At 41.5% G+C, this 25,268-nt stretch overlaps 1 protein-coding gene across 1 annotated transcript in view; it reads left to right on the top strand.

Moving 5' to 3' along the window:
* HMGA2 (high mobility group AT-hook 2) overlaps positions 1-3,461 on the top strand; it is a 110,385-nt gene extending 106,924 nt beyond the window's left edge. The window contains exon 5 of the mRNA XM_066549988.1: positions 261-3,461. Coding sequence (XP_066406085.1) covers positions 261-308 — 48 coding nt within the window. The 3' untranslated portion in view covers positions 309-3,461. The remainder of the gene's footprint in view (positions 1-260) is intronic.
* The last annotated feature ends 21,807 nt before the right edge of the window (positions 3,462-25,268 follow it).

The following is a 25,268-nucleotide window of genomic DNA, read 5'->3' as shown; positions in this document are numbered from 1 at the left end:
CTGTGACAAAGCGTGGCACAGAATGCTTTTTCTTGACATCTCCTGGAGTAGAAGAAAAACCTGGCAAGGCAAGGTGGGGGGATCAGAGAGCAGGGTACCTTCCCTTCCTCCCCAAGGTGGCTTCTTGAGACATCACAGGAACCGTAAAGGGCATTTTATTAGCTCAGGAGGTAATTGTCAGCTGTGTGAGGGACAGCTGAACTGGCAGCCTAAGATGCCTGGTCACCACGGTATTTATCCTTCCCATTTGTGTTTTCTAGGAAGAGACTGAAGAAACGTCCTCACAAGAATCTGCAGAAGAAGACTAGGAGATCACACCATGCAATTTCTACCTCATCAGCAGTTGGGTCTTTTGAAGGGAGAAGACACTGCCTTGACCACTTACTTTCTATTGCCATGGTCTTTCCACTTTTGCCTGGGGGGAAAAAAAAATCACATAACCTTAAAAAGGATTTGACTAATCATCTTCTTTATAATCCCTTCACAGTCCTAGGTCTAGTGAAAAACTGCTGTAACACAAAGGGGACACAGATTAACGATGCAACTTTTAATTACTGTTTTCTTTTTTCCTAACCTACTAATAGTTTGTTTGAGCTGCTAAGTAAGGGTGACTGGGTCAAGAAGAGCTCCAAATCAGGTTTATGTCATTCACTGCACTGCGTATAAACAAGAAACTTGTAACATAGTCATTGTAATGGGCATTGAAATAGGAAAGGCTGGGTGTGTAACACTCACGCCTTGCAACACTTCCAGCAACCCACTCCCTACTTAGTGAACTCCCTGTTTTAGAACACCAAAGATAGGGGGTAGATACTATTCTTTTTCTTTTGTAACCTTCTTGTAGACTTGTACTTGATTTTTTTTTTTTAAGACTTACCATTATTTTGGGAAAAAAAATGAAAGCTGATTTTTCATTTCCTTCAGTTGGTAATCAGAAGAAAGAAATCAACATGAAAAAGGTACTTTCATTTTGCAAAAGGGAAGAAAGACAAAGATACGTTGTATAGTTTTAGATACAAACATATCAGCACAAGCAGTAGTAAACCAAATGAACAGTCCTTATCATCTGGATAATAGGGAGCCAAGGAGTTGGCTTTCTTAGAGCCAGGAGTTTTCTATGGAAATAAGAATGACTGACACCACTCTTATGCCATTAATGAGTAAGTCTTTATTGATAAAAGTCTTTAAAAACATACAGAAAGGTACCTAGAAATTAATCATAAATTTATCTGAAGAAAAATAATCCAGATTTTTGCTTAGTTTCTACTAATTCCACTTGCCCTGTACCAGTATTTTGAAAGAATTGAATCTTTCCTCATTACTCATCAGTCACAATGTAAGAATGAACACCATGTACCTCAGCTAAGCTCGTGCATTACATTAAGCAATGTATTTTGACATAGGATGGTTCACTGAGCACCTCTGTGCCAGTGACATTTCTCCATCTTTTCATTCAAAGCAGCACTTTTAGCACCAGATGCAATATTACCCCACTATTCAATACTACCTCTGATTTTTACAAATAACTCAACAGACTGATAAATACATGCTGCTATACACATTCAATGCAGGAAATTTTTACTGGGTAGATAATCATGAGTATCTGCATTTTCCCCTTATTTCTATTTCAACCTTTTTTGCAGTTAAGGAAGCAATGTCTTTTTTGTGTTTCAGCATGACTATGTGTTTTTCTTTCACTTGGTTTGTTTGATTTTTTCCTTTTTTTGTGTGGGTTTTTGGTTTTGGTTTTGTTTAGTTTTATTTTATGTACTTACTCTATTCTCTGCTAGACTTCTGTGTAATGTACTGTTAACTTGAATATATTTTTGTATTGAATTGCTGATAGGTTTGTGAGGATAATTTTCTTCAAGGACACTACATGACAGAAAAAATTTAGCTGTAAAGTTTAAATATTACTGTCCAAGTTTGTACCTCAAATGAATTGTTTAAAGAAATGGACTAATTGATTGACAAAGACCTACCTCCAGACTTTAAATGGAATGAACTTGTTACTTTCAGCATCAGTTTTGAGACGTTTGAAACAGGACTGCAACTAATCCCTAATTCAAAATTATTTTTGTAAAATAACTTGTGGAAAATGAACACATTTTAAATTACTTTCGTATTAAAAATATTAAAAAATGAACAAAAAAAACCTTCAAAGAAACTTGAAGCTTTGTAGGTGGGAAGCAACAAGCTCAGCTTTTGCATAATGCAATCACAAATATGTGTTTAAAAAAAAAATTAGTAGATTGTAAGAAAATACTTGACAAGTATTTTCGTGTATTTTACACAAATGTGATTTTGTAATATGTTTCAGCCAGATTTATTTTAAATGCTTCTTATGTAGAGGTTTTTTATTCTCTCCTCTCTCACTTTTGTTGTTCTTTCTCTCTCTCTCCCCCACCTCCAATTTCATTTTCTCTGTTTCTGTTTTATTTCCCTTCTTCCTCTCTTTCCTAGTCAGTACTTTGTACCATTGTATTAATAACTGGGCCAGGGGTAGTTTCTCAGGAAGGCATCTGTTGGAATGGCTTTAGCGTGGAGCCAAGTGCAGTTAAGGATAACTGGCTTCTCCCGAGAGGCAGTGTCAAGAAACACAGACCTCCACAAACACTGCGCGGGGTTCAGTGGCTGGGAAAGAGCTGGTTGGAATATTGTAACTAGACATGATAATATCGAGTGAAAGAGAAATAATCCTAGCTATAAGTAGCTCTAACAGGCCAAATCCAGTGTCACTTGAAGGCAGTAATAGGAATTTTGCTGACTTCAAAGGGCATCAAATCATGCCTTAGCAAGTCCCTTTTGGGGTCTGAGGGGTTTTGTTGCATTTTTTAAGCCACGGTATTCAGTGGATGACACAGAAATAATTGCTCTCTGTGTATCACTCTTCAACCTCTGAGAGACTTACCACTCTGATGAACTGAATCCTACATTTTCTATATATTGTAGTACAATCAAAACACATTACTACCTCTTAGGGCCTACTATACCTCATTTTTTCAGACGGAAAAATTGCATGTGGCCATTGAGTCAGTGAGAACATCATAAAATTTTTTTATATATATAGTTTATTTTTGTGGGAGATAAATTTTATACGACTGTTCTTTGCTGTCATTGGTCACTGCTAACTATGACTGGACATGTAACTCTTCTACCATTTCTGCAAGAGAGGTGTGTTTGCAGGAAAAAAAAATTGCTTCGAGATGTTGAACTACAGTTTACTTTTCCTTTTGAGTGTCTTCTAACTTTTTGCTTTGTTCTTCATGTAGAGTTGCTGTCTATGATTGTACTTCAAATCGCTTGCTTGTTCAAAATGTTCCTTTAATGGTTTATCACAGTCTGTTCAGCACAATAAACATAATAGCCTCTGTGATCCCCATGTTGCTTGATTCCTAGACTTTGTCACAGTTACATAATATGGGTAATAAAGTTTGGTCATGATGACCAAATTTGTAAAATCTCTGCATGCAAGTAGTCTTTTTTTTTCGTCCCGGGATGACAGGCATGTGCCTGAGAAGTTAATTTGCTGTTAGGGCCCCTAGGGGTGGGCACTTAGCAGAACTACACATCTTAAGGAGGCTCCCCAAGAAGTCACACACCCATTCCTGGCCCAGGACTCACTGTGCTGAGCTAAGGGCTAAACTGTGTATTTGGGGATAAGCAAGTACCCACCAGGCAGGGAGCACCATAGCACAGGCCAGGCTGATAGGGCATCAAATCAAAAAACAGGTTTTTTTGCCTGGTTCCAGATCTGCCTCTTGGGGGCCCACCAAGATGATGAGCCTTCTCTTCTTAAGGAAGATTGCAGTTTGCATCCAAGTTCATGGAGTTTCCATTATGCAGGCATTAGGTTAGAAAGAGCAGGTCCTCAGAGCAGCAGACACAGGGATATGTCTGGGTACTGTCTGGGGCACAAATTGAAGAGTTCAGGAAACTGTATTAAAACTAAGCTACCCCCAAGATTCTCACAGGTAAGTTGGCAGGATTCTTCTGTCCTTTCTTCATTTGCTCTTCCATGGTCTCTTGGCCTGTTACAGTGAGACCTAAAATCATAGAATCATAGAATATCCGGAGTTGGAAGGGACCCACAAGGACTGTCAAAGTCCAGCTCCTGGCCCTGCACAGAACAGCCACAAGAATCACACCATGTGCCTGAGAGTGTTGCCCAAACACTTTTTGAACTCTGTCAGGCTGATGTTGTGGCCACTTCCCTGGGGAGCCTGTTCCTGTCCTGACCACCCTCTGGGTGAAAAATCATCTGATACCTAACCTAAACCTCCCCTGACTCAGCTTCATGACCTTTTCTGGAGTCCTGTACCTGGTCACAAGAGTGAAGAAATCAGTACGTGCCCCTCTGCTTTCCCTTGTGAGGAAGTTGAAGATCACTGTGAGGTGTCCCCTCAGTCTCCTTTTTTCAGGCCAAACAAGCCAAGTGACCTCAGCTGCTCCTCATACTGCTTCCCCTCAAGGCACTTCACCATCCTCCTGGCCCTCCTTTGGACACTCTCTAACAGATTTATATCTTTTTTATATTATGGTGCCCAAAACTACACACAGGACTTAAGGTGTAGCCATACAAGTGCAGAGCAGAGTGGAACAGTCCCATCCATCATCTGATTAAGTCTCTGTGGTGCTTGTCCATTGATTCATGTTGGCAACCATTCCTCTCTCACCTAAGGGGATTGTGCAGTTATTATTTCCTGAGATGTGTAGGTTTACACGTTCTTTGTGTTCACTCACTTGCAGACTCTCCACTCTCAACATCTCTCTTCCCAAGGGCTTCATGACATGTTTCCTTTGGCCTCAGTTACTTGTAAAATAATCAAAATAAGATGACAAAAAAAAAGCACTAAGTAACAACACCCCTTCAGTCCTGAGTCAGATGTGAGTAATTGCATTCATCACATTATATGTCCTCTTCTGCCTTGTCACCCTGCTTAGTGGTATTAAAAGATTATTCCAGTGTTCAGTTATCCTGGTGGTCGTCTTCCCTGTGTGTGCTATCACTTGGCTCTTCCTGTTATTTTATCTGGTGTGATGCTCCAGCTGCAACCCACTCACCTGATGGGTCAGCCAAGTGGGTAGCCAGCTTCTGCTACTCTGTGCTTAACTCCCCCCTACTTCTTAGTCATTCCTCCAGCTTGCTTCACTTCCACTTCCCTTCCCAGGGAATAAGCTTCCCAATAAACTTCTGCATGCTTTATTCCACGGTGAGACTATTTGTGTGTACAAAACTAATTGGCTGCTGCAGGATGAAGGCCTGCATTTGTCTAGCAGCCAAGAGTGCTTTACCCAAGATGCCCGTGGCAGGTGTCATACTAAGTTCCTGGTTTTGCTTTCCTCTACCATCACATCTCATCCACACAAATATGGGGAGGAAGTACTGAAAGCTGGTGCTGCCAGTGCCTTGCACAGCTATTTAATTGTCCATAGCTCTTTTCAAAACCAAACCATCTGGTCTGGTCATTATTAGAAACACAGCCCAGAGCAATGGCAACAACGTGTTCTCCCGATCACACGAGAGGAGTCACATTTGTCATGCCTCATACTTCACCTGAAGCCTGAATGATGCTTTTCACCCCAGCACCTCTGCATACAAGGAAGTAGAATTTTACCTCTCCGTTTTTCCTTTCTTGATGTCCCACCATCTTTGCGATTACATTAATTTTTACATATACAGAAGTACTTAAGCATTGTCCTGGTTTAGGAACGACACTCCTGCTCCCTGCCTCAGGGCCCTCCAGTGAGAGAGACAAAAGGCAGAGATTATGAGCTAAGAGCAACTTACTGGAAGCAGTAGTGAGATAAGAAAATAAACAGTAACAGCAACAATATTAATAACAATAGTGTACAACAGAGGGGGTGTTTTACATGCAAATTGCTCACCCACTGATCTGATGCAGCATGACCCTGAGACAACTAAGAAAATGGCAGCCGGACCCCCGTGCACCTGCTTTTACTCTGACTGCAATGCCCTCCTTCTCAGAAGTGAGTCTCTTAACTCCAACCACAAGTGATGATGTGCAGGGTATAGAATGACAACATGGACACACCAACCACATGGCTCCCTCTCACCTTCTGAGAAAAATTAACCCTGTCCTTGGATAAAAACAGGACAAGCATAAAGTTTTTTGCACAAATAAAGGTCCAGTTGCTTTATGCCTCCTCTTTTCAGAAGTACTACCAGCTGAAATGTTATTGAACAGGTTTTCCCCAGAAGCTGCAGATACTCGATCCCTGGAAGTGTTCAAGGCCAGGTTGGATGGGGCTTTGAGCACCTTGGTGTAGTGGAAAGGGTGCCTGCCCATGGCATGGGGCTTAGAATTAGATAATCTTTCAGTCCTCTTCAACCCAAATCATTCTGTGATTCTGATTTATTGCATCTAGTTGCTCAACCAAATGAATGTGTGCCATTGTATGTTAAATACATTGTCTGAACAATATAGACATGGAAACACTGGAAGTCAGATTGGACGGAGCTCTGAACAACTAGATCTAATTGAAGATATCCCTGCTCATTGCAAGAAACTGGACTTTTAAAGGTACTTTCCAACCCAAATTGTTCTATGATTCTATGCTTCTATGATCCTATGATCCTTGCTGTCTGGAGTCTTTGCAACAAGAAGAGTCAATATAGGTGTATGCTCTTTTTGCCTGGCTCCAGGATCCACGGGCTTTGTGCCATGCTAGGACATGCTAGTGATGGGGAAACCTTGATCCTCCTGCCGTCCCACCTCACTCTCAAGTGCAAAAGGAGGGAAGCCATCCTGAGCATGCACTCCACTTTGCTTCCAGATGTCCCTGGCATGCAGGTCCTGCTTTACCCAAGTTGCTATACTAACCATCCTCATGTCCTTCCGTTAGAATGACAAGCTCTGCTGTTCTGGACTGATTCACCTCCACATGACAATAAGGTTTAACACGTCTTTTTTCTTCACACCTCTTACTTCCCTTTGCTATTCAAACAACCTTTTGGCCTATTGGATATGCTTCTCACTTCTTTCCTTCCCACCTGTGATTTAATGCTTTTCCCCTCCTTAATCGCTCTAAACTTGCAGTGCACTTGTTCCTGTATTCAAGAGAAAGAAAGCATCCTCCTGTAATTTACATCCTCTGAAGATACATGAATGTAATTATGAGTACCCTGAAGATAGCAGTCTACTGTGGTAGCAGTTTAAGTGGGAAGCAATCTGCCTGTTTAGACTCTAAAATGAGACTGCAGATGGCTGTGCCCCAAACCTGCCACATGGGATTACAATCAGCTTTTATCTGCTAGAAAAAGGGGAAATTGAAACATTAACAGATAGGGCACAAGCCTTAACAGTGCTTCCCTACTGAGATGGGGCTAATTAAGCACAGCTAAAAACATTAGCATTGTCACATAAAGGAGCAGCTTTACATTGTTAATAATGGCAAGGGTAAAACTGGAGCTGGAATCTGAACACATGCTACATTAAGGCATGCTATTAAAATAATCAGTGAAAGAAAATAACAAATGAAAGTTGGGTGGATCCGAAAAATCAATAGCAGGCAAAAACATTAATTAGCCAGAGAGGAAACTTAGCAAAGACAGAAGTCCCATCAGAAAAAAAAGATTACATTACATTATACACAAATGTCAGCTACAAAATATTATGTGGGACCACCAAAGATTATTATTTTAATTGAAGGGGGTTTTAATTCAGAAAATCTATTAAACATATATAGTCCCTCAAGGCATTTTGTTCTTAGTTCAGGGAGGAGGAAAAAAAATAAGCACATTTTTATTGAACTGGAACACATTTGCCATAAAACCATAGTTTTAGTAATATCACATAATAAAAAGTAAAATTTAAATCAACATTTGAAAACAAATCAGCTCAGCAGATGCACTAAAGGAGTTGCTTAGGTCCTGCATAACAGCAGTGTATTGTCTTTGAAGCTACATCATAGCATAAGATAGGGGTTTTATGAGGCCTGATATGCTCAGGAGGTGTTCACAAGGAATTCCTGCTCCTAGACTGCAGCTGCACTTGGGTCCAAGACAAATTAATGTCTATCAAGGGCACAGTTAATAAGATTATTTTTGCCCAAGGTTCATAATGTGCACACTTTGGGATGGTTTAGGTTTGGCGTTTTTATCCCAACAGACAGTAAAGTCAATGAGATTCAAGCCCTGGGGAATATCATCCACTGGAGTTCCCCACATGATCCAGACTTTGGTGTCCCCACATATGGCTGTTGTGTTACAAGCAACACCCTTGAGATCCACCTCACTGTCCAGTTATATTCCCCACAGCTCTTAGAGGTACCACTGATTGGTCAATAAGTTACCCTACATCTTTGCAGAGAGAAAGGCATCTTGCCCTAAACAAAGCTCTGTGTGGCAAAAACTAATGCTACAGAACTTGTGTTGGAGGTGGCCATTACACAAACCCCACTCTCACTCTTGCAAGCAGTTTACAATCATGAGGTGCATCTCTGTTTGGTTTTGGGTATGTGTAACTATACAGCAGGACCATAACTGCATCTAAATATTTGCAATGCTTTAAAATAATAGACATTTTTCAGAGGCTACTGGTGATTCTCCATCACTTATGTCCCTGGCAAACTCTCCACAAATTGTTATACAAACCAGCAATTGCACAGCACAGAATGAAAGTCAGAAACCTTGTGTTATCCAGACCAATAAGGACATTTTCTTTATAAATAAGTTTCAGTGCATCATTATTCAGAGGTTAGAGGGAAGACTTGTTTTCCACTAAAATCTTTAGAATGAAATTGTTTCATCAGCACTTAATTGTCTGTGCTAGGAATGAAAGCTGTTTTACTTTCTATCAGAATTTGACACAAAACACTTTGGTTTGGTTATGTGTGGGTGTATTTTACATGAAAAGAGTCCCCATCTTTCTTAACCAATACACATAATTAAATAGTATAGCACTCGATTTCAATAGGAAATAGGCTTAAGAAAGGAAGATAGGAAGATTTCATTTCCTGTGGAACACAGGAAGCATTTATAATCTGTCTATCCCCTTTCCCTTAACAACGTCAAAGCTATTTCAATTCTTTTTGGCAATTAGCCTTGACCTGTAAAGGATGACCTCTACTATTGCCTTTTCCTCATGAGGGCTTGACTAAAATCAGCTTGTAGTGCACAGATTTACCTTTGCACTTCTCTGAACTCTACATTATGGAGAATCTCAAGGCCTTAAATAAACTCTTAGGACATGCAGCCCTGAAAGGCTGGTCATGGATCAGTAATGGCTTTTCTGGTAACACAAAAACCTACAAATCATGAAGTTAAACAGGCACATGTGGTTCAGGGTGCACACAAATGACAGATGCAAGGAAGAAAACAGTGATGGGGAGGTGGGTGAAATCGGAGTGGCTTATGGCAGTGAGTTTTAGGGATAATTGATATATTTCATGGAAGTGAAGACCAGTTAAAGTTGCAACCTCTGCTCCACACACAAAACCTAGTGAATCTAGTCAATTGTATGCAAAAGAAAAGCAACAAGACAAAAACAGAAGTGGAGGAAAGAGAGACAGAGTGGGGCAAATAGCATTGTAAGCATGGTCAGAAGAAAGCTTGGCAAGAATGCTTTTGGCCCAAGTGCTGAGTACAAAGACTAAATCTATGTGTATGGCTCTGCTCCTGCTCTCCTCAGGACATGAGACTCAGGGTGCTCTTCATGAAGAGCAGGCTGACACCAGGAAGTAGTGGGATAGTAGTAAATAAGAAAATTAAGTGTTTGGTGTTTTTGGTGTTGATGAAAAGTTAGCAAGTTTTTCTTCAGTTAAGGGTCAAAAGAGTAGCCAAATTAACAGGTTTTCTGCATTTAGGCAGAGATCTGTGTCACCAAGCTTTAGTCATTTAAAACTTAGATGTCTCATCTAAGGTTTTCATCAGCCAGAGGGCAATTCCTTCCTTCCTAAAATATGGGTCTGAGCTGGGTGGGATGAATCACTCATCCCTCCCTACTGACTGTTCAGGAAGCTGAGACAGTGATGTTAACTTAGCTGAAAAAAAGTGAATTTGGGTAGTTTCCAGATACATTGCTGAGCTGAGCACTCCTACTCATGAGCAATTGCTCTAACCCCTGCACTCCTCTTCCAGATGTATCTCCAAAGGCAAATAAGTCAGTTGTCTCCATCACATGCACAATGTAAGTGTATAAAATCCAGAATGAGATTCAGGCTTTGTGTCCCAGTTTCACAATTAAGAACAGGAACAATTAAGTGCAGAGTGGGAGAGGGACAGGGTCAGTATAGACAGTCATGTCCCCTCTGAGCCAGCACAACCCATTGCCTGAAGCAGGCAGGCATTCCTACACCTGTCCCTTGAATGTGACTCATCAAAGGCTAGGGTGGGGTTGTGATTTAACCCCAGCTGGCAACTAAGCTGGCACACAACTCACTCTTCCCCAGTGAAATGAGGGAGACAATCAGAAGAGTAAAAGTGAGGAAATTCATGGATTGAAATAAAGAGAGTTTAACAGGTAAAGCAAAAGCTGCCTATGGAAGCAAAGCAAAACAAGAAATTCATTCACCACTTGCTGTGGGCAGGCAGGTGTTCAGGTATCTCCAGGAAAACAGGGGTCCCTCATGCATAGTGGCAACTTGGAAAGACAAATGACATCAGCTCAAACGTGTGTCCCCCTTTTGTCCTCTTCCTCCAGATTTTATAGACTGAACATGATGTCACATGGTATGGTATATCCCTTTGGTCAGCTGTGCTCAGCTGTCCCAGCTGGGTCCCCTCCCATCTTCTTGTGTATCCCTAGCCCACGTTCTGGTGCACCAGTACAAGAAGCAGAAAAGGCACTGATGCTGGGCAAGCAACAACAGATTTGTATTCTTCACACACCACTTAGTCCCATACAGCTACTACAGAGAAAATTAATTACACCCCTGTCAAAACCAGCCCAGGTAATTTCCAACTAAGGTCTTAGAGGTATTCCCATCCACCATCATTTCTTTGATGTCCCTAGTAGCTTAGAAGCACTAAGGTCACGTGTGTTTGGGAGTTGGATGAGATGACCTTTAAAAGTCCTCCGAACCCGAACCATTCTATGGTCCTATGCTTTGAAGTCCCTCTATACATTGCAGTCACATACCTGCAAGGAGATGTTATATGGTCAGTTCAAACCTCAAACAACCGTAAGTACACATTTCAAACATGGAAATAAAAGGCAAAATACAGAGTCATGTTGTCACTACACTTCCGTATAATTTTGTATTTGCCTATGGTTTGTTGAGCCTCTGGTACAGCATTTAAAAAGTGAGGGGAACAGCATCAATGGTCAAAACAGATATTGGAGGCGATGCAAAGTTTGCAGCCTCACCCAAAGGACAACTGAGCCAGGTGAGCTGCCCCAGCTGAGCAGTCAGTGAGCAGAGTGGGCGGCGTACACAGCGACAGCAGCATGACCACAGTAAAGTCTGCGGTAAAGTGCTTGAAGGAGCTATGTGGAGTATTTTAAACTCATGGTGGAAAACAACCATCTCAGCTGAGACTTGCTGATTAGTGAGTGCACTTATGTCACAGACAGCAAAGACACATATTTCAAATAAGTCAGCAGCTTCTTGGGAAGTTCATCAGTGCTGCTCTTTTTGATTTGGGGCAGAGGTCAGCATCAGGGCATGGGAGACTATGGCCCAAACCTGATCAGACTCCCTCACTATATATTATATATACAATATATATTATATTGTATACACTATGTATTATATTACAATATATATTCTATTGTAATATAATAGATTATATTGCAATTAAACTCAAAAACAAGCCACTTCTGGAAATGGAGGAGTTAATTAAAGCCAATGTTCAATTTCAATCTACAGTGCCATCAGGCTCGGTCCTGCTGCACTGGCTGCTCCTGCTGGATTGAGTTTGAGTAAAAATTACACAGCTGAGCCTTTGGATGGAGTCTAAACCTCCATCTATGCAGCCCTTTAAAAAAGACTATAAAAGAAGCCTTTTGAATTATCATTGTCCAGACCCTGATCTCATAAGAATAAAACAGCATCAGAAAATAGTAAAAGCATGATGTACCTTTTTCACTGTAAATCTTTTGTGTCACCTTCCCAGGTGGTGTGAATCTGTTCAGCTCTGGGAAATCAATGAAATCACTCTTCCTGATGCCACTGAAGAAGTCAGCCAATCAAAGTCTGGCCAAAACACCTTCAGAAACTCCCTGTATGAAAGGAGGAGAGGGAAAATGTACAGGAGTTGCAGAGGTAATGTCTGTCAGCACTCCTCTGGAGCTTGGTGCTGGTGCTCTAAAGGCCCATCTGAACACAGAGATTAGACTTGAATGACATCCAGCTAGAAGGCAAAGGTATATTCTCATTACACGTGGATAAAGGAGGAATGACTGCAAAAACCACAGTTGCACTCATTTGAGAGTGATATGAATGTGAAAAGTCTAAGGCTGTCTGAGATTTTTTTCATTCATGGGTTATATAAAACACATTCATGCAGCCTTATCTTTCTCATGGGTTGTGGTATATTCAAAACCCCAGGAAGCATTTGTTCTGCCTTCAAGCATTTTTTTTGAGTCAAGCTCAAACTCGACAGTATGCTCCATACTGAGTCTTACTATGTGGAGACAGTCCATACTTCCCCACATGGAATTAATTTCAATAGATTCTATCAATTCTGTAAGAATGAAAAGCCTTGCCTTCTCTCCACCCTTGGGATGGTCTGGGTCAAGAGGCTGGATGTCCACAAAACCACAGAGACAGGGTATCCTCCCACCATGAAATCCCATTTGAAAAGTTTCCTCACCCCTATGCTGTATCCCAAAACTATGTCTGGGGCAGACACAGGGATGGCACTGACCCCCTGCTAGAGCCCATCCCTGTGTTGCTTCCAAAAATGTGCATACCACCTATTCCTTCCCATCTTGAAGGTGACAGTGACCCCAGAGCTGGGGTGCTGCCATGGAGCTCACCAAGATAAGCACCCCAGCAAAAGGCACACCCAGAAGGTGGTCCTGGCTCTTATGGCACCCACAGAATCAGCACAGCCATGCTCTCACCTTCAGCACTTTGCTGAATCATAACTTTACAGTCCTGCAAGATCACAAGAAAAAGCGCATATGGGAAAGAAAAGAAAAATGTGAACAGGAACACTAAAAGTAATATCTAACAACCAGCTATCACTTTCCAAATATTTTTCTTCTATTAATTTTAAGGGCAAAATCATTTGGTGGTAAATGGGGAATAAACTAAAACCATCTGCACCCTGCTAGGCAGCTGTCAGAAAGCCAAGCAAGCTCCTTGGGTATATAATCCTGATGTTTAAACCCACTGAAGCTACTCCAGCAGTGTCAAGCACACTGATGAGAGCCCTTTTCCAGAGCTGAAGAGGCCAATTCTAATGGTATGGTATTGCTAAGATTAGAAAGGTGCATTAGAGACCCCCCTAAAAGGATATAGTTTTGCAAGAAATTAATTGTGTTTAGAGATTACTCATATGGCACCCATCTATTTTAGAATAAAAGAAAACAGGAGGGCAAGAAGAGATCTCATGTATTGATGTGATAAGATACCTAGCACAGTATGTAATTTAAACACCAGAGGTCTGGACTTGAGCAGAAAGAGAGGGGAGCAGCCTATAAACATAATTTGAGAAGAATGTCTTAATCCTAGAAGTAGTGAACAGATAACTTGGTGGCTGACTTCGGCAGTTTGATCTAAGCAGCGAACACCAGCAGTCCTGGAGGAGGGAAAAGCTTTTTTTAAAAAGGAATAAACTTAAGAGTATGTCCCATCAGCTAGATTTTTGAGATAAGATTAATAAGAAATAGGTTGATTTGTACTTCCTGAGTTTAAAAGTGCTGATCTCCATGGATCATAATGTCCTGCATGGCTGCTAATGTTTGCGTGTTGAAAAAACCACTATTTCTCTTTGGGAGAGAAAATGTTGCACATTGGGATAGTGCGACAGTATTTTTCCAGGGAAAATCTAAAATGTATTTTCTTAATTTTATGGGATTGGAGTTATCTGGGGAGAAGGATCAGCATTTTTGCTGCAAGGTACTGAAAACAATTCATCTGGAGATTTTGTAGCTCTACTGAGACAACCAGCAATTCAACTGATATAAATATATATTTATATATACTACTTATGATTATACTATATATTTAATAAATATGGATTCATTATCCAAAAGTTTAAAATTTTTGTCCTACTAAGCAATGGATGCAGAGGATGAAAAGGATGGATGTCCTTTAATCCATTTTAATCTCCAGACACTTCTTTTCTCCTTGCTCATACCGTGTAGCAAAGGACAGATGGAAGTGTTGAGCAGCCATCTCTGTGTCCTTCAGTATTCCTCATAGCCTGGTCCCTACACCCTTTCCTCACAGAGGAAACAGCTCAAAGGCAAAGTATGAGCCCTCCTGCTGAGTTTCACAGGCCCAGGTCTCACCTGCAATTCCCAGGACAAAGCATGAGTACGTACAGAGGTTTGCACTAAACTCCAGGCATCTTTTATTACACCCTGCATGAATTACAGTGTTTTGCCAATTATTGTTGCCTCTCTCCTTCAGCTCTTTGTGCCATGCAGCCCAAAGTGGCAGAATGGAAACATCAGAGTGATGCTGGCCACTATGTTTGGTGCTGTCACATCTGTTTTCATACAGTACCTCGTCCAGAGCCAGGGATCTATATGCAATGCTGGGCTTGGCTGAGATGTGTGCAGCAAACAGGTCACCCTGCCTGCACCCAGCAAGTGGTGCCAGATGGAGGAGATGGAGAAGAAATGAAGCCTGTGAGGCAGAGGAAGAAGGCAGCAAATTACACCTGAAATTTTTGGAATCAAAGGGGACAAATAAAAAGCAGAAAATGTGTGTGAAGGAAGATGAGATTGGAGTTGAGCAGCCTCTTTAGCTAGGCATAAATCTGTGCTGCTGCTAGGGACAGCCTCTCCTCTCCCCTTTCCCCAGTCCTTTCCACCCTTTCAATCTAAGCTGGCTGGAAATGGTTAAACCAACAGAAGCTGAGATGCTGGCCTGTGACAAAGTTCAGGAGGAGTCACAGGAAAACTTGTGTGGTCAGGCAGGATCCAAGGGGACAAGCAGCAGGAGGAGTGAGCCAGCAGGAGAGCGTAGGGTCTGTGCCAGGTCTGAGCTCCTGGGAGCAGTCAGGGCTGCTCCTGTGTGGCTCAACATGACATCCTGAACTTGCAAGTGCCCACCTTTCTATAGCTTACTGGTCTAGAGAAGCCTATCTTAGCTGGCACCTACCCTACTGAAGAATCAAAGCTTGTGTTTGAATGCAGTGGCTACTGGGTGAAGGCACTTGTCTGGATTTTCCCAGTGAAGATCTTGGGTTCTACAATTACATCCGAAGATTATCCCTTTGGATGTTCAGGTAGTTTCTACTGGACAACTTCCTTGGGCACACAAAACTCAGCATATACCCCAAGTCATCAGCATTGGCACCCTGAAAAATTTCACAGCCACATTTTTAGACCACCCTGAGCCTGGTGTCATGCAAACCTGCTGAGTGCCATGGAGAAAGATGCTTTCTTCAGTGCCTGTGAATAAGACTACAGCCCTCAGCAGGAAACACAAATGTTTCTATTAATTTCCAGACAAAGATTACTTAACTGCAGGGAACTCTAAAAACAGAGCTCTTCTCTGTTTCATCCTGTAGAGCCATTGCATGGGAAAGAAATATTTATTTAAAAGGTATTTTCCTTTCTTTCTCCATCCCCCTTTTTTATGCTGCATTTCCCAGAACATGTGCTTGTTTCTGGGCCAAGAGCACCTGTTTAGCACCTATATCCCCTAACCTACATTAGGTATTGCAATCAAATGAAAACCTCACATCAGTTTCTCTAGTCAGCATGAGCAGCCAAAGCCACAAGTGGTCAAGAGGGGAAGGCTGAGAGCCAGCTTGCATAGCACCTGGTGAGACCCTCCCTGGACGTGCCGTGCCTCAGCTTTGAGAGATCTGGGTCAAACCTTCATTCAGAGGCTTTAGTATAGGATAAAACTGAAGAAAAAAAGCCACCCTCCTTGCCTGAGTTCTCCTGTGGCCTTCCACACTGTCCAGTCTCTCTTTCTCCTGCAGCTACAAAGAGAATTATCCCTCATGAAGCTTAAGTGTTAGCATACAACAGCAACAGCACTTCAGATCTGCGCTGTAATGCGGTGTTGTCATTATTGTTATTATTCTATTTGCTTCTAGCAGAAAAAAGAGAACTTTTAAGGAAAAGGACTAAAACAGCATGGGAGAGAGAGAAAAATATAGATACAGTGAACTTTTCTTCATGAATTTTATTAGTAAATTACAGTAACATCAATTGAAGCTCTAATTATTGAGAAACAATCTTTTTACTTTTAATTTTGTACCCCTGAGCACAGCACAAATCAGCACTGAAGAAAACCATTAGTTCCACATCAATCTGTGATTTGTGGAGACATGCAATAAAACTGTATTAATCTTGGATTACAGCTAATTGCTAACCCTCACCCTCCTGTTTTGTGGTTGGTTCCTACCCTGGAGTTACAGCAGCTGGGGACTTGTTTGTAGCCACAGGGTTTGTGCTTGTCTGAGCTGGGGGAGCTCTCGGAAATGCTTGCATAGACTTGCTGAAGCACTCCTGAAAGCTTTATTAGAATTGAACTACATGAAATCACATTCATACTTCAAAAAGCCACAGTTTATAAAGTGTGGTACAAATATAACCAAAATCAGAATAGACTCCTCTGTGTTATAAAGCATCTTTCTAAAGCTTTGGGGAAGCAATTTTTTTGTTCTGGTACTCAGCAAGTGGACTTGTCTTCCCAAGGCTCCTAAAACAGTTTTGCTACAGGTACACCATATTTATTGAATAAAGCTATAAGCCAAAAGTGCCTTTTTATCAAGGTTTATGGGCTTTTTTTCAGAGAAGCATAAACAAAGACCAAAGCATCACAGTGAAGAGAAAAATAAGTTAGTGGGGAAAGAGTAACAGCATTTTTTACATGGGAAACCTTTTGAGAGCATTTTAGAAAAATGCTTTATTAAAAAATTAATTACTTTATCCTAACAGACAGTGTGCATAAATATAAAAATTTCAGTTTCATTATAAACGCTGGTCTCGTAGTACTTTAGCAGTCACATCACAGAGCAGTTTGAAAGGAGATGTAGGACTTCATCTAATGGTGAAACCCATTTTTTAGAATAAAGAGTAAGTCTCTGAGTTTTGCCTGCCTGTAAATTCACTGGAGCCAGGATTTTCTCCTCCCTTCCCTGCAGAGAACAGGGTACATATTGCACCAGTTGGTTCTGAGAACTGACCAGATACAGGGTGGGAGGGGAGCCTTTGTTCATGGAAGGGAGCAAAAGACATTGGGAAGTGCTATAAGAAAAGGTGCTGGGATACAGGATTTTCCTAGGCTCCTTCCTGCTTCTATGCTAACAAACCCAGGAGAGGATTGCCTGCTGCCCATCCCCAAAGCACAGCCCCTCCACCCTTGCTGTGTATTGTTGTAACCATCCAGGTGATGGGAGCAGACACGTGTCAGTGTGGTCACCTGATTCTTCATGCACATGCAGGGACCAGCTGGTGGGGGATCCACACTGCTGGACCAAAGCATGAGGGCACAAGAATGCTCATGGCAGCAGCAAGGTCCAAAGGGGGCAGTCGTAGAAGCACAGAGCAGGATTGATGTTTTCTGATTTGCATTTCTCATAAAACACTAGTTCAGGAAACACATATGGTATCTCACATGTGGTGGGTTAGGGTAAAGCTGTTGGCTGCCTCCTCCAGATGATTTAGGAGCCCTCACTGCAGGCGAAGGGGCTCAATTTTGCAATTTCCAGTCACTGCCGGTCTCTCACACAGCTCACACACCCTGTCATAAGCCCTCTGCTGAGGAGGAGTGGTGAGCTCAGTGACATTTCATCTTTCAGGGCAGGAGAAAAATCTTCCCTTTTCTCCTCACTCTCTGCAGCATCTGTCTCTACCCTGGGCCTGCTCTGGTGCGTCCCTGTGGATCTGCAGCAACGGATCACGCTGGAGGGGCTTGAATCCACATCAGCAGGATTGTGGTGTGCAGGTTCTGTCCCTTCAGCACAGCTCAAGTGACAAGTACAGGTCCAAACAGATATGTCTAAACACAACTGTGGTACCAAAGTTATGGTACTCACCTGCGTGGGGTAGGTTGGCATTCAGGTCCCTAAATGATTTCCGTTTGTTCTCTCACTACTTGGCATCTGCTCTGGACCCTTTGCAAATCCTAATCTCAATATGCCTAAGCACTCACTCACCTTCCTGACTTCATATTCTGGGAGGGACCAGGGATGGACTCTGAAATAATGGTGGTCTGACTCTCTTATGCCATTGGAATGGCACCACTAATGTGATTCATGAAGCAATTTCATATACAACAACTGTTTGATTGCTGAGTATATCTGGACTGAACACATATTGAAACAGCTAAACACATACCAAATATGCCATGAAATGCTTGATCATAAATACATCTGTTGGGGAATAGTTTGTGTGATCTTAAAGTTTTGAGGAGAGGAAGGTTATACACGGGATATTTAATCAGTTGTAAAGGAATTTCATTTCAACTAGTAATCAAAAAAATAAATCATGTTTCCGGTATCATAAAATTAAAATTTTAAAACAAAAATGGAGATGAGTATATTATGGGATGGGAAGAGGATGAGAACACTGAGTCACACCAGAGCTGGTTTTAAAACATCTCTAGCTGAAGCAGTCACATACCATTGTCTTAATATGTGCAGAAAATGGCTCCCAGCAAGGACTAAAGGCTGGTTACAGTCTGGCACCAAGCATGCTTGAAAGGATGTCAAGGTCTGGATAGTCACAGTTAAAAACAGTTTACTCCAGCAGGGCTCAGGGATGCACCCAAACACGCCCCATCTATCCTCGTCTCCATAAACGCTAAACTCCTTTGCCAACCCTTTGGACCAGACAGCCCAAGGGTAGATGTTCATTGCCATGAGCCATCAGCATGATCATCGTGTTGCCCCTTAGCTCCAGTCCACAGAGTCTTTGTGCTGTTTGCCTATGAGCTGAGCTAGTGGGACTGCCCCTGCAACCAAAGCCTTTACTGGAGACCACTACATTTTAACATATTGTAACACTTGTAAAGCACTTTGCAACAATAAATCTTTTCATTATTTGTGATATTTCCCCCACCTGCTCTCCCAGTGTGATAATACACTTTTAAAATAAATATTATCAGTTTATACCTTTATTAAAGCTGTATATATGCTCTTCTATGTCCCCAAGGCATTTGCTGAAGTCAGGATTGCTACCGGTGCATGACGTGAGAATTCAAGCTCATAAAACCCATTCCTAGACACTTTGCAGCATATGCCGTTTATTTGGGCTTCCATTAAAAGTATTATGTTGCCATACACTGCAATCATGAAACAGTAAATAATTTCAAGGCATTTCTTGATAGGTGGTTTGTGTTTTAAACTGACTTGGGCTATGTGGGAAATTGCTGGCAAAAAATGTACCTAATTGAGTTATTGCTGTGTCTGTGTTCCTGACTCTTGCTTCAGCTCTGCAGGTATACTGCTGCCCTGCAGGGTGGTTTGTCTGGGGTGGAGAAGGAAGCTCTTGGAGAGGACAGTTTTCAGCACAGTCACCAGCACAAGGCTGCCTACACCCAAGGGTTTTCCAGCAGACCCAGAGCAGGGAAACAAGAAGCCATGGGAAATACTTGGCTCACTGTGCTAAGCACTGAAAAGACAGAGGGCATACTGTTTCATTATTCCAGCAGTTTTAGTTTTATTCATCATTATATTGCTACCAAAGATAAGCAGAAAACAGGTAGACCCACATGTAAGCACCAAACGATGTCCCTGATAAAAAGCAGAGCATGTTTACTATGACTTTGATCCATTTGCCATTTTTAGTCTGAGTATTTCTGAACATTATAAACCAGGAGTTTGATCTCACCCTTCTGCTTCCTACCAAAGAAAATCAGAACACTACAGACATTGAATTGCATAACTGAATGCATATGGATAATTCCACTGAATTCAATACAATATGCACTTCTGGAGACTAATATGTATTAACAAAGCTTGCAAACGGGGGCTTATACTAACAGACTTATCTTTCAACAAGATTTAATAAATAGCATTGCTAATACTATCACATAAAATCACATCTTTTTTTTCCTTCCCTATTTTGGAATGAAATTATGCATAGTAGAAACCAAGCAGAAATTTGGTGCACCACTGCCCTTCTTTTGCCAGATTGCAGAAATGTTCATTGTAAGCCAACATTTTCCTCATTTGCTTTTGTTGCAAAGGGTAACAGATGAATTTTGTGGCACTAAATCATAAGAGAAAACAAACAGCCTTGAATTAGAAACCCAACACTTACTGCTGGCACCAAACCCAGCATTTCAGCAGACAATTAGTACATTTGGTATTTGCAGCTCCAGATATATTCTCATTAGAAACTGGTTCCAAACCAGCATGCTGCTCCAGCAAAGGCAAGTTAAATACAAAGAGGACACAATTCTGGTCCTGTTGTAACTTCTGGCAAACTCCCACAGATTTCAATAATCAACTAGATTGAGTCCAAAATGCAGACATTAGATATACCATGAAAGAATGACTGTCTGGAATTTATTATGCAGCAGATATGCCACAAAACTGGAAATTTCACATAGGGAGAAAAAAAAAATCACATTGTGTATTTAGCTCGGATAGGTTGGAAATGATGTAATAGAAGCATTATGATTTATAACAAATTTATGAGCTATGCAGGCAAGCTGTTCTCTGGGGATATATGTGGTAAATGAAGAATACCAGTGGCAAATAGAATTTACATCAAAGCAGTCCTGCAAACCTCAAACACTTATTACTCTATTCGTGACCTTTGTTAGTACACAGAAGTAGAATACAGCTTAGCATAATGTTAACGTTTACATAAAATGAAACATTTCTGTTTAAACAATTACTGAAAATGAGATTAAAACTTGATGTAAGCTACACAACAAGTATTTTTGACATTGTGCACCATTGTCGGAAAGCAAGTTGCTTTTAAAGGAAGATATAAGTTTACTGAATTGCTACACTTCAATGTAAGGCATTGCTTATCTGATAAAATGTCTGTGGCGCACCTCACAGGGTGAGAGTGAAGAATGTTAATGTGACTGCAGACTCAGACAGGTCTTCACCCCTTTTCTGTGGATGCCAGCCCACATAGTAGAGAGTGCCATGTCATTCCCAGCTAATGGCAAACTCCTGCAGAGACGTGGATTTCTCTGTGCTGTCCCTGAAATTAACTTCATGCCCCTAAAAGGGGAACAGCAGCAGTCTCAGGGTAGTTTCCAGGGAATTCTTTCCTGATATTCTGCAGGTCTTGTATTACCAGACCTGATCTATGAAGAAATACTGTGTAGTAGGAAATACAGACAATCTCCAGGGTAACTCCCTGCATGGCACTGGCACACCAGGCAGTAAGGATTTTGTACTGGTACCCAGCAATGCAGGAGTGTGAAGGCAGAAAGAGGACTAAGGGGTAAGGAGGCCTTGGCAGGGCCATGCAGAAGGTCACCCTCCCCTTTGGCTTGCACAGCTTTTCTATGAGATAACCAGCAAATATATTTATCACCTCAGCTCTTTTCAGCTGGGCTAATTTATTAAAGTTTTCTGGGCATTGTATCAACCCACAGTGTCCAGGAGACCATGGCAGCTGCCAGGCTGGAGCAGTCCTGGCTGTGCTCCACCAACAGAAGTTCTGACTTCATGCTGAACAATCAAAGGCCTTTCTTTTGCAGGTGATGGATGTTGCCCAATCTTGCTTGCCATGGGCTGAGCTTTCCTCAGAAAATTCTAGGAATTCTGCTTCCTTTTTGCCTCCCTGATTAAGTTTTCTAGATTAAGAGGTATGTCTTGCCAGTGATGCACTAGTTTGTCCAACCATCACTGGATCCAGGAGATGCTCTTTTTCTAGGTATGATCATGAGTTCAAAGTAGAAAACTGGATGCCTTTGAGAACAGTGCAAACCCTGTAGATTATAAACTATGCCAAAAGGAACACGGTTGTAATAAATGCACCCAGCATGATGCCAGCAGGTCGAGGCAGTTCCCAAAGCACCAGTGAGGTCAGACCTGAAGCACTGGGTCAGGATCTGGGCTCCCAGTAAAAGACAGATATGGACATACTGAAGAGAAGTCCAACCAAGGGCCACAAAGATGATAAAGTGATGGGAACTTCTCTGTGGAAAGGCTCTGAGATGGGACTGCTCAGCCTAGGGAAGAGAAGGCTCCGAGGGGGGATGTTATCAGTGTGTATAAACACCTGAAGAGAGGCTGATAAGGAAGACAGATCCAAGCTCTTTTCAGTGGTGCCCAGTTATGGGACCAAATTGAAACACAGGAGATTTCTCCCAAAAATTTGGAAACACTTTTTAATTTTGAGGTTGTCTGAACACTGGCACAGGTTATTCAGAGAGATGATGGAGTGTCCCATGCTTGAAGATATTCAAAAGACACGTGGACACAGCTTTTGGCCACTCCTCTATGTGGCCCTGCTTGGACAGGGGGTGGGTGGATAAGGTGTTGTTCAGAGCCTTTCCAACCACAACCATTCTGTGATTCAGTGACAAGCCCTAAGAGTGCACCTCATTCCGTGACCCTGCCGGCATCTTGAGATTCCCAGTCTCTTTGAAAGCCCTTGGGGACTCACTGAGCTTCTAAAACACTGAGTCCTTTACATACCTACATATCTTAATGTCTGTTTCTCTTTGTATTTGTGAATTGTATATCTTTTAAGCATAAGAAAAGCACTGTTGTTTTCACTTTTAATTTTCACATTGAGAAGAGTGAATTGGAGTTGTCTCAGGTGATCCCAGACTCCATTACTTTTGATAAAAGTGAAAATATTTAAAAATATGGTTAGGTATAATATATCATAGAATCATAGAATGGTTTGAGTTGGAAGGCACTTCAAAAATCACCGAGTTCCAACACCACTGCCATAGGCATAGGGACAACTTTCACTAAAACCAGGTTGCTCAGAGCCCCATCCAGCCTGACTGTAGTGTTTTTTTCCCACTCGTAGTTTCTTCCCTCTCACCAAAAATCAAGCTATTTAAAACCACCACATTGACCTTAAACACTTCCAGGGATGGGGCACTGGTGTCCATTGACATCAGAACTCAACTGTTTCTCAGAAGCTGCAACATAGTGAAGGATGTCTGCTAACTTATTGCAGCTGTTTTCCATGGAATAAAACTCTGACCTGCTGTGCCTTTCACATGGAAGTGGCAATATATTGTCAGAAAATCAGATGTACTGACAAAAAAATGCAAGCAAGAACCAATGTATGTATTCCTTATTCTAAACTTCAAGTATTCCCCTGAAAACCATAAAAATGGAACATTGAAAACTACCTCATCCCCTACATAGCCATGTTTTTCTAAAACTTGAAATACACTCTGAGAGAGACTCACACATTTTTAGCAGAACCTCCTTGATCACCTTTCACAGGAGACCAAAAATGATTCATTTTGACCACACAAGTCAAATGAAACCAACTGTAGGAAGTTTTATTCATCTCCAAGTCCTACAGACCTGCTCCAGGCTGCAAATTCCTCCTCAGAGGAGGAGTTGGGTAACAGTGAGATTCATACAGTCTCCAGGACCTGTGTGCACCATCCTAGGGCAAGGGCATGGAAGGAAACCAGATGAGAGAATTAAACCATGGTCCCTTGGTCCAAAGAGAAACTGTCCGAGTGTTTTATTCCACTAAGAGCACTCCTTCCATTCTTTGAATATTTAGTCACCCAGCTGAATAGTTTTTATCCACCATGAAAACAATGGTATATTTATCTCTGAGTTAATCAACAAAGGCAAAGAAGGATGCTACAAGGGCAAGCTATTCAAACACAAGTGTAATGCTGGATGTCAAACAATAGCAATACTTTAAGCAATACCAAAAAGGGTTTACTCCTATAGCAACATTTAGGAAAAACATATGATAACAATAAAAATTATTTCCACAACCTTTTCACCACTCATTCCATGTGGGAATGATAAGTGATACTCCTGCTTTACATTTTTAAAGAAATATTCCTTGCAAATTATACATTACAAGCTTTGTTCACTGAGCCTCTATAATGCGTGTGTTCTCAGTTATTACTTTTTAGAAACATGAATTATATTATGAACATCAATGTGTAAACTCCACTCAGACTCATTTCAAGCCATTTCAAGGGGCTGCTTCTTAGAGAAGGGGCTGCTTCTGAGATCTACCAGAACCAAGGGAAGAGCTCGTTTTGAGTCATCTTCTCCTAGTTGCCATTTGAGCACAAACATTCCAATTTGCTCTTTTCTAAATCAGCACCGGATGGATCATTAAATAACATACATTCATTAAACAGATCGTGGTCAGGATCTGCATCAAGGCACTGCCAAGAACATATATATGTGTAGTATTGCTCAGTTCTGTGCTCTGGCTTAGATTTTTAAGCCTGCGTCAATTCACAGCAATAGTTTTGCAGCCAGAAAAAAGTGGATGAGCAATGGATTTTGTTTTATTAAAGGATTCTTCCAGCAGCAAGACACATGGCTGTACCAGTAGGTTCAATAAGCAGAAATATTACAGCATCTTTCATTTCTATGCTTTTCATCAGTAGACCACAAAAGCTTTTGCAAACTTGGATTACGTCAGTCTTTGCTGCAGCCTTTAAAAGAGGTAAAAGTGTACGATGGCTCGGGTACAGATGGCTAAACTGATGCAAAGAGTGCTCAGGGGCATGAATATATGAGCTGCAATCACACCTTTGATGGCAGCATGGACATAAAGACTTGCTCCAGCTCACACAGTCAAACTGTGGCAAAGCTTGACACAAAATCAACAGCAACTCCTTTGTTCCAGTCTGGCCTATTTGGGCTGGGTTTCATTATACTGCTTTCCTCATATCTCTTTCTCTTAAATACTGGACTAGATCAGGCAAGGAGATTTTTATGAAATATAAAGTCTTTTTCTCAACTCCCTAAATAATTTTTAAAAGATGGATGGTTCAGTGCTGGTATCCTCTGTTACTGGCCTGCCCTCACATTTCAGTTAACAAGGCTGCTGTTTCTTTCTGCTTGTCCCTGTATTTCATGTTGCTGAAAATAGCTTTTAAATATCAGATTTTTTCCTTGCACAAAAAGCAGCAACTTTAGCAGAGCAGAAAAGCACAGAGCAAAGAGGCATTTTTCCACCTCTGCTTTTCTATTCACCGCTTTTAGTGTTAGACCCAAGTTTATCTGGATCTGGGAAGTG

This window comes from Molothrus aeneus, chromosome 5 (assembly GCF_037042795.1).
Source record: "Molothrus aeneus isolate 106 chromosome 5, BPBGC_Maene_1.0, whole genome shotgun sequence".
NCBI lineage: Eukaryota > Metazoa > Chordata > Aves > Passeriformes > Icteridae > Molothrus > Molothrus aeneus.
The sequence above is the reverse complement of the archived record's forward strand: the minus strand, read 5'-3'. Positions and strand labels throughout refer to the sequence as shown.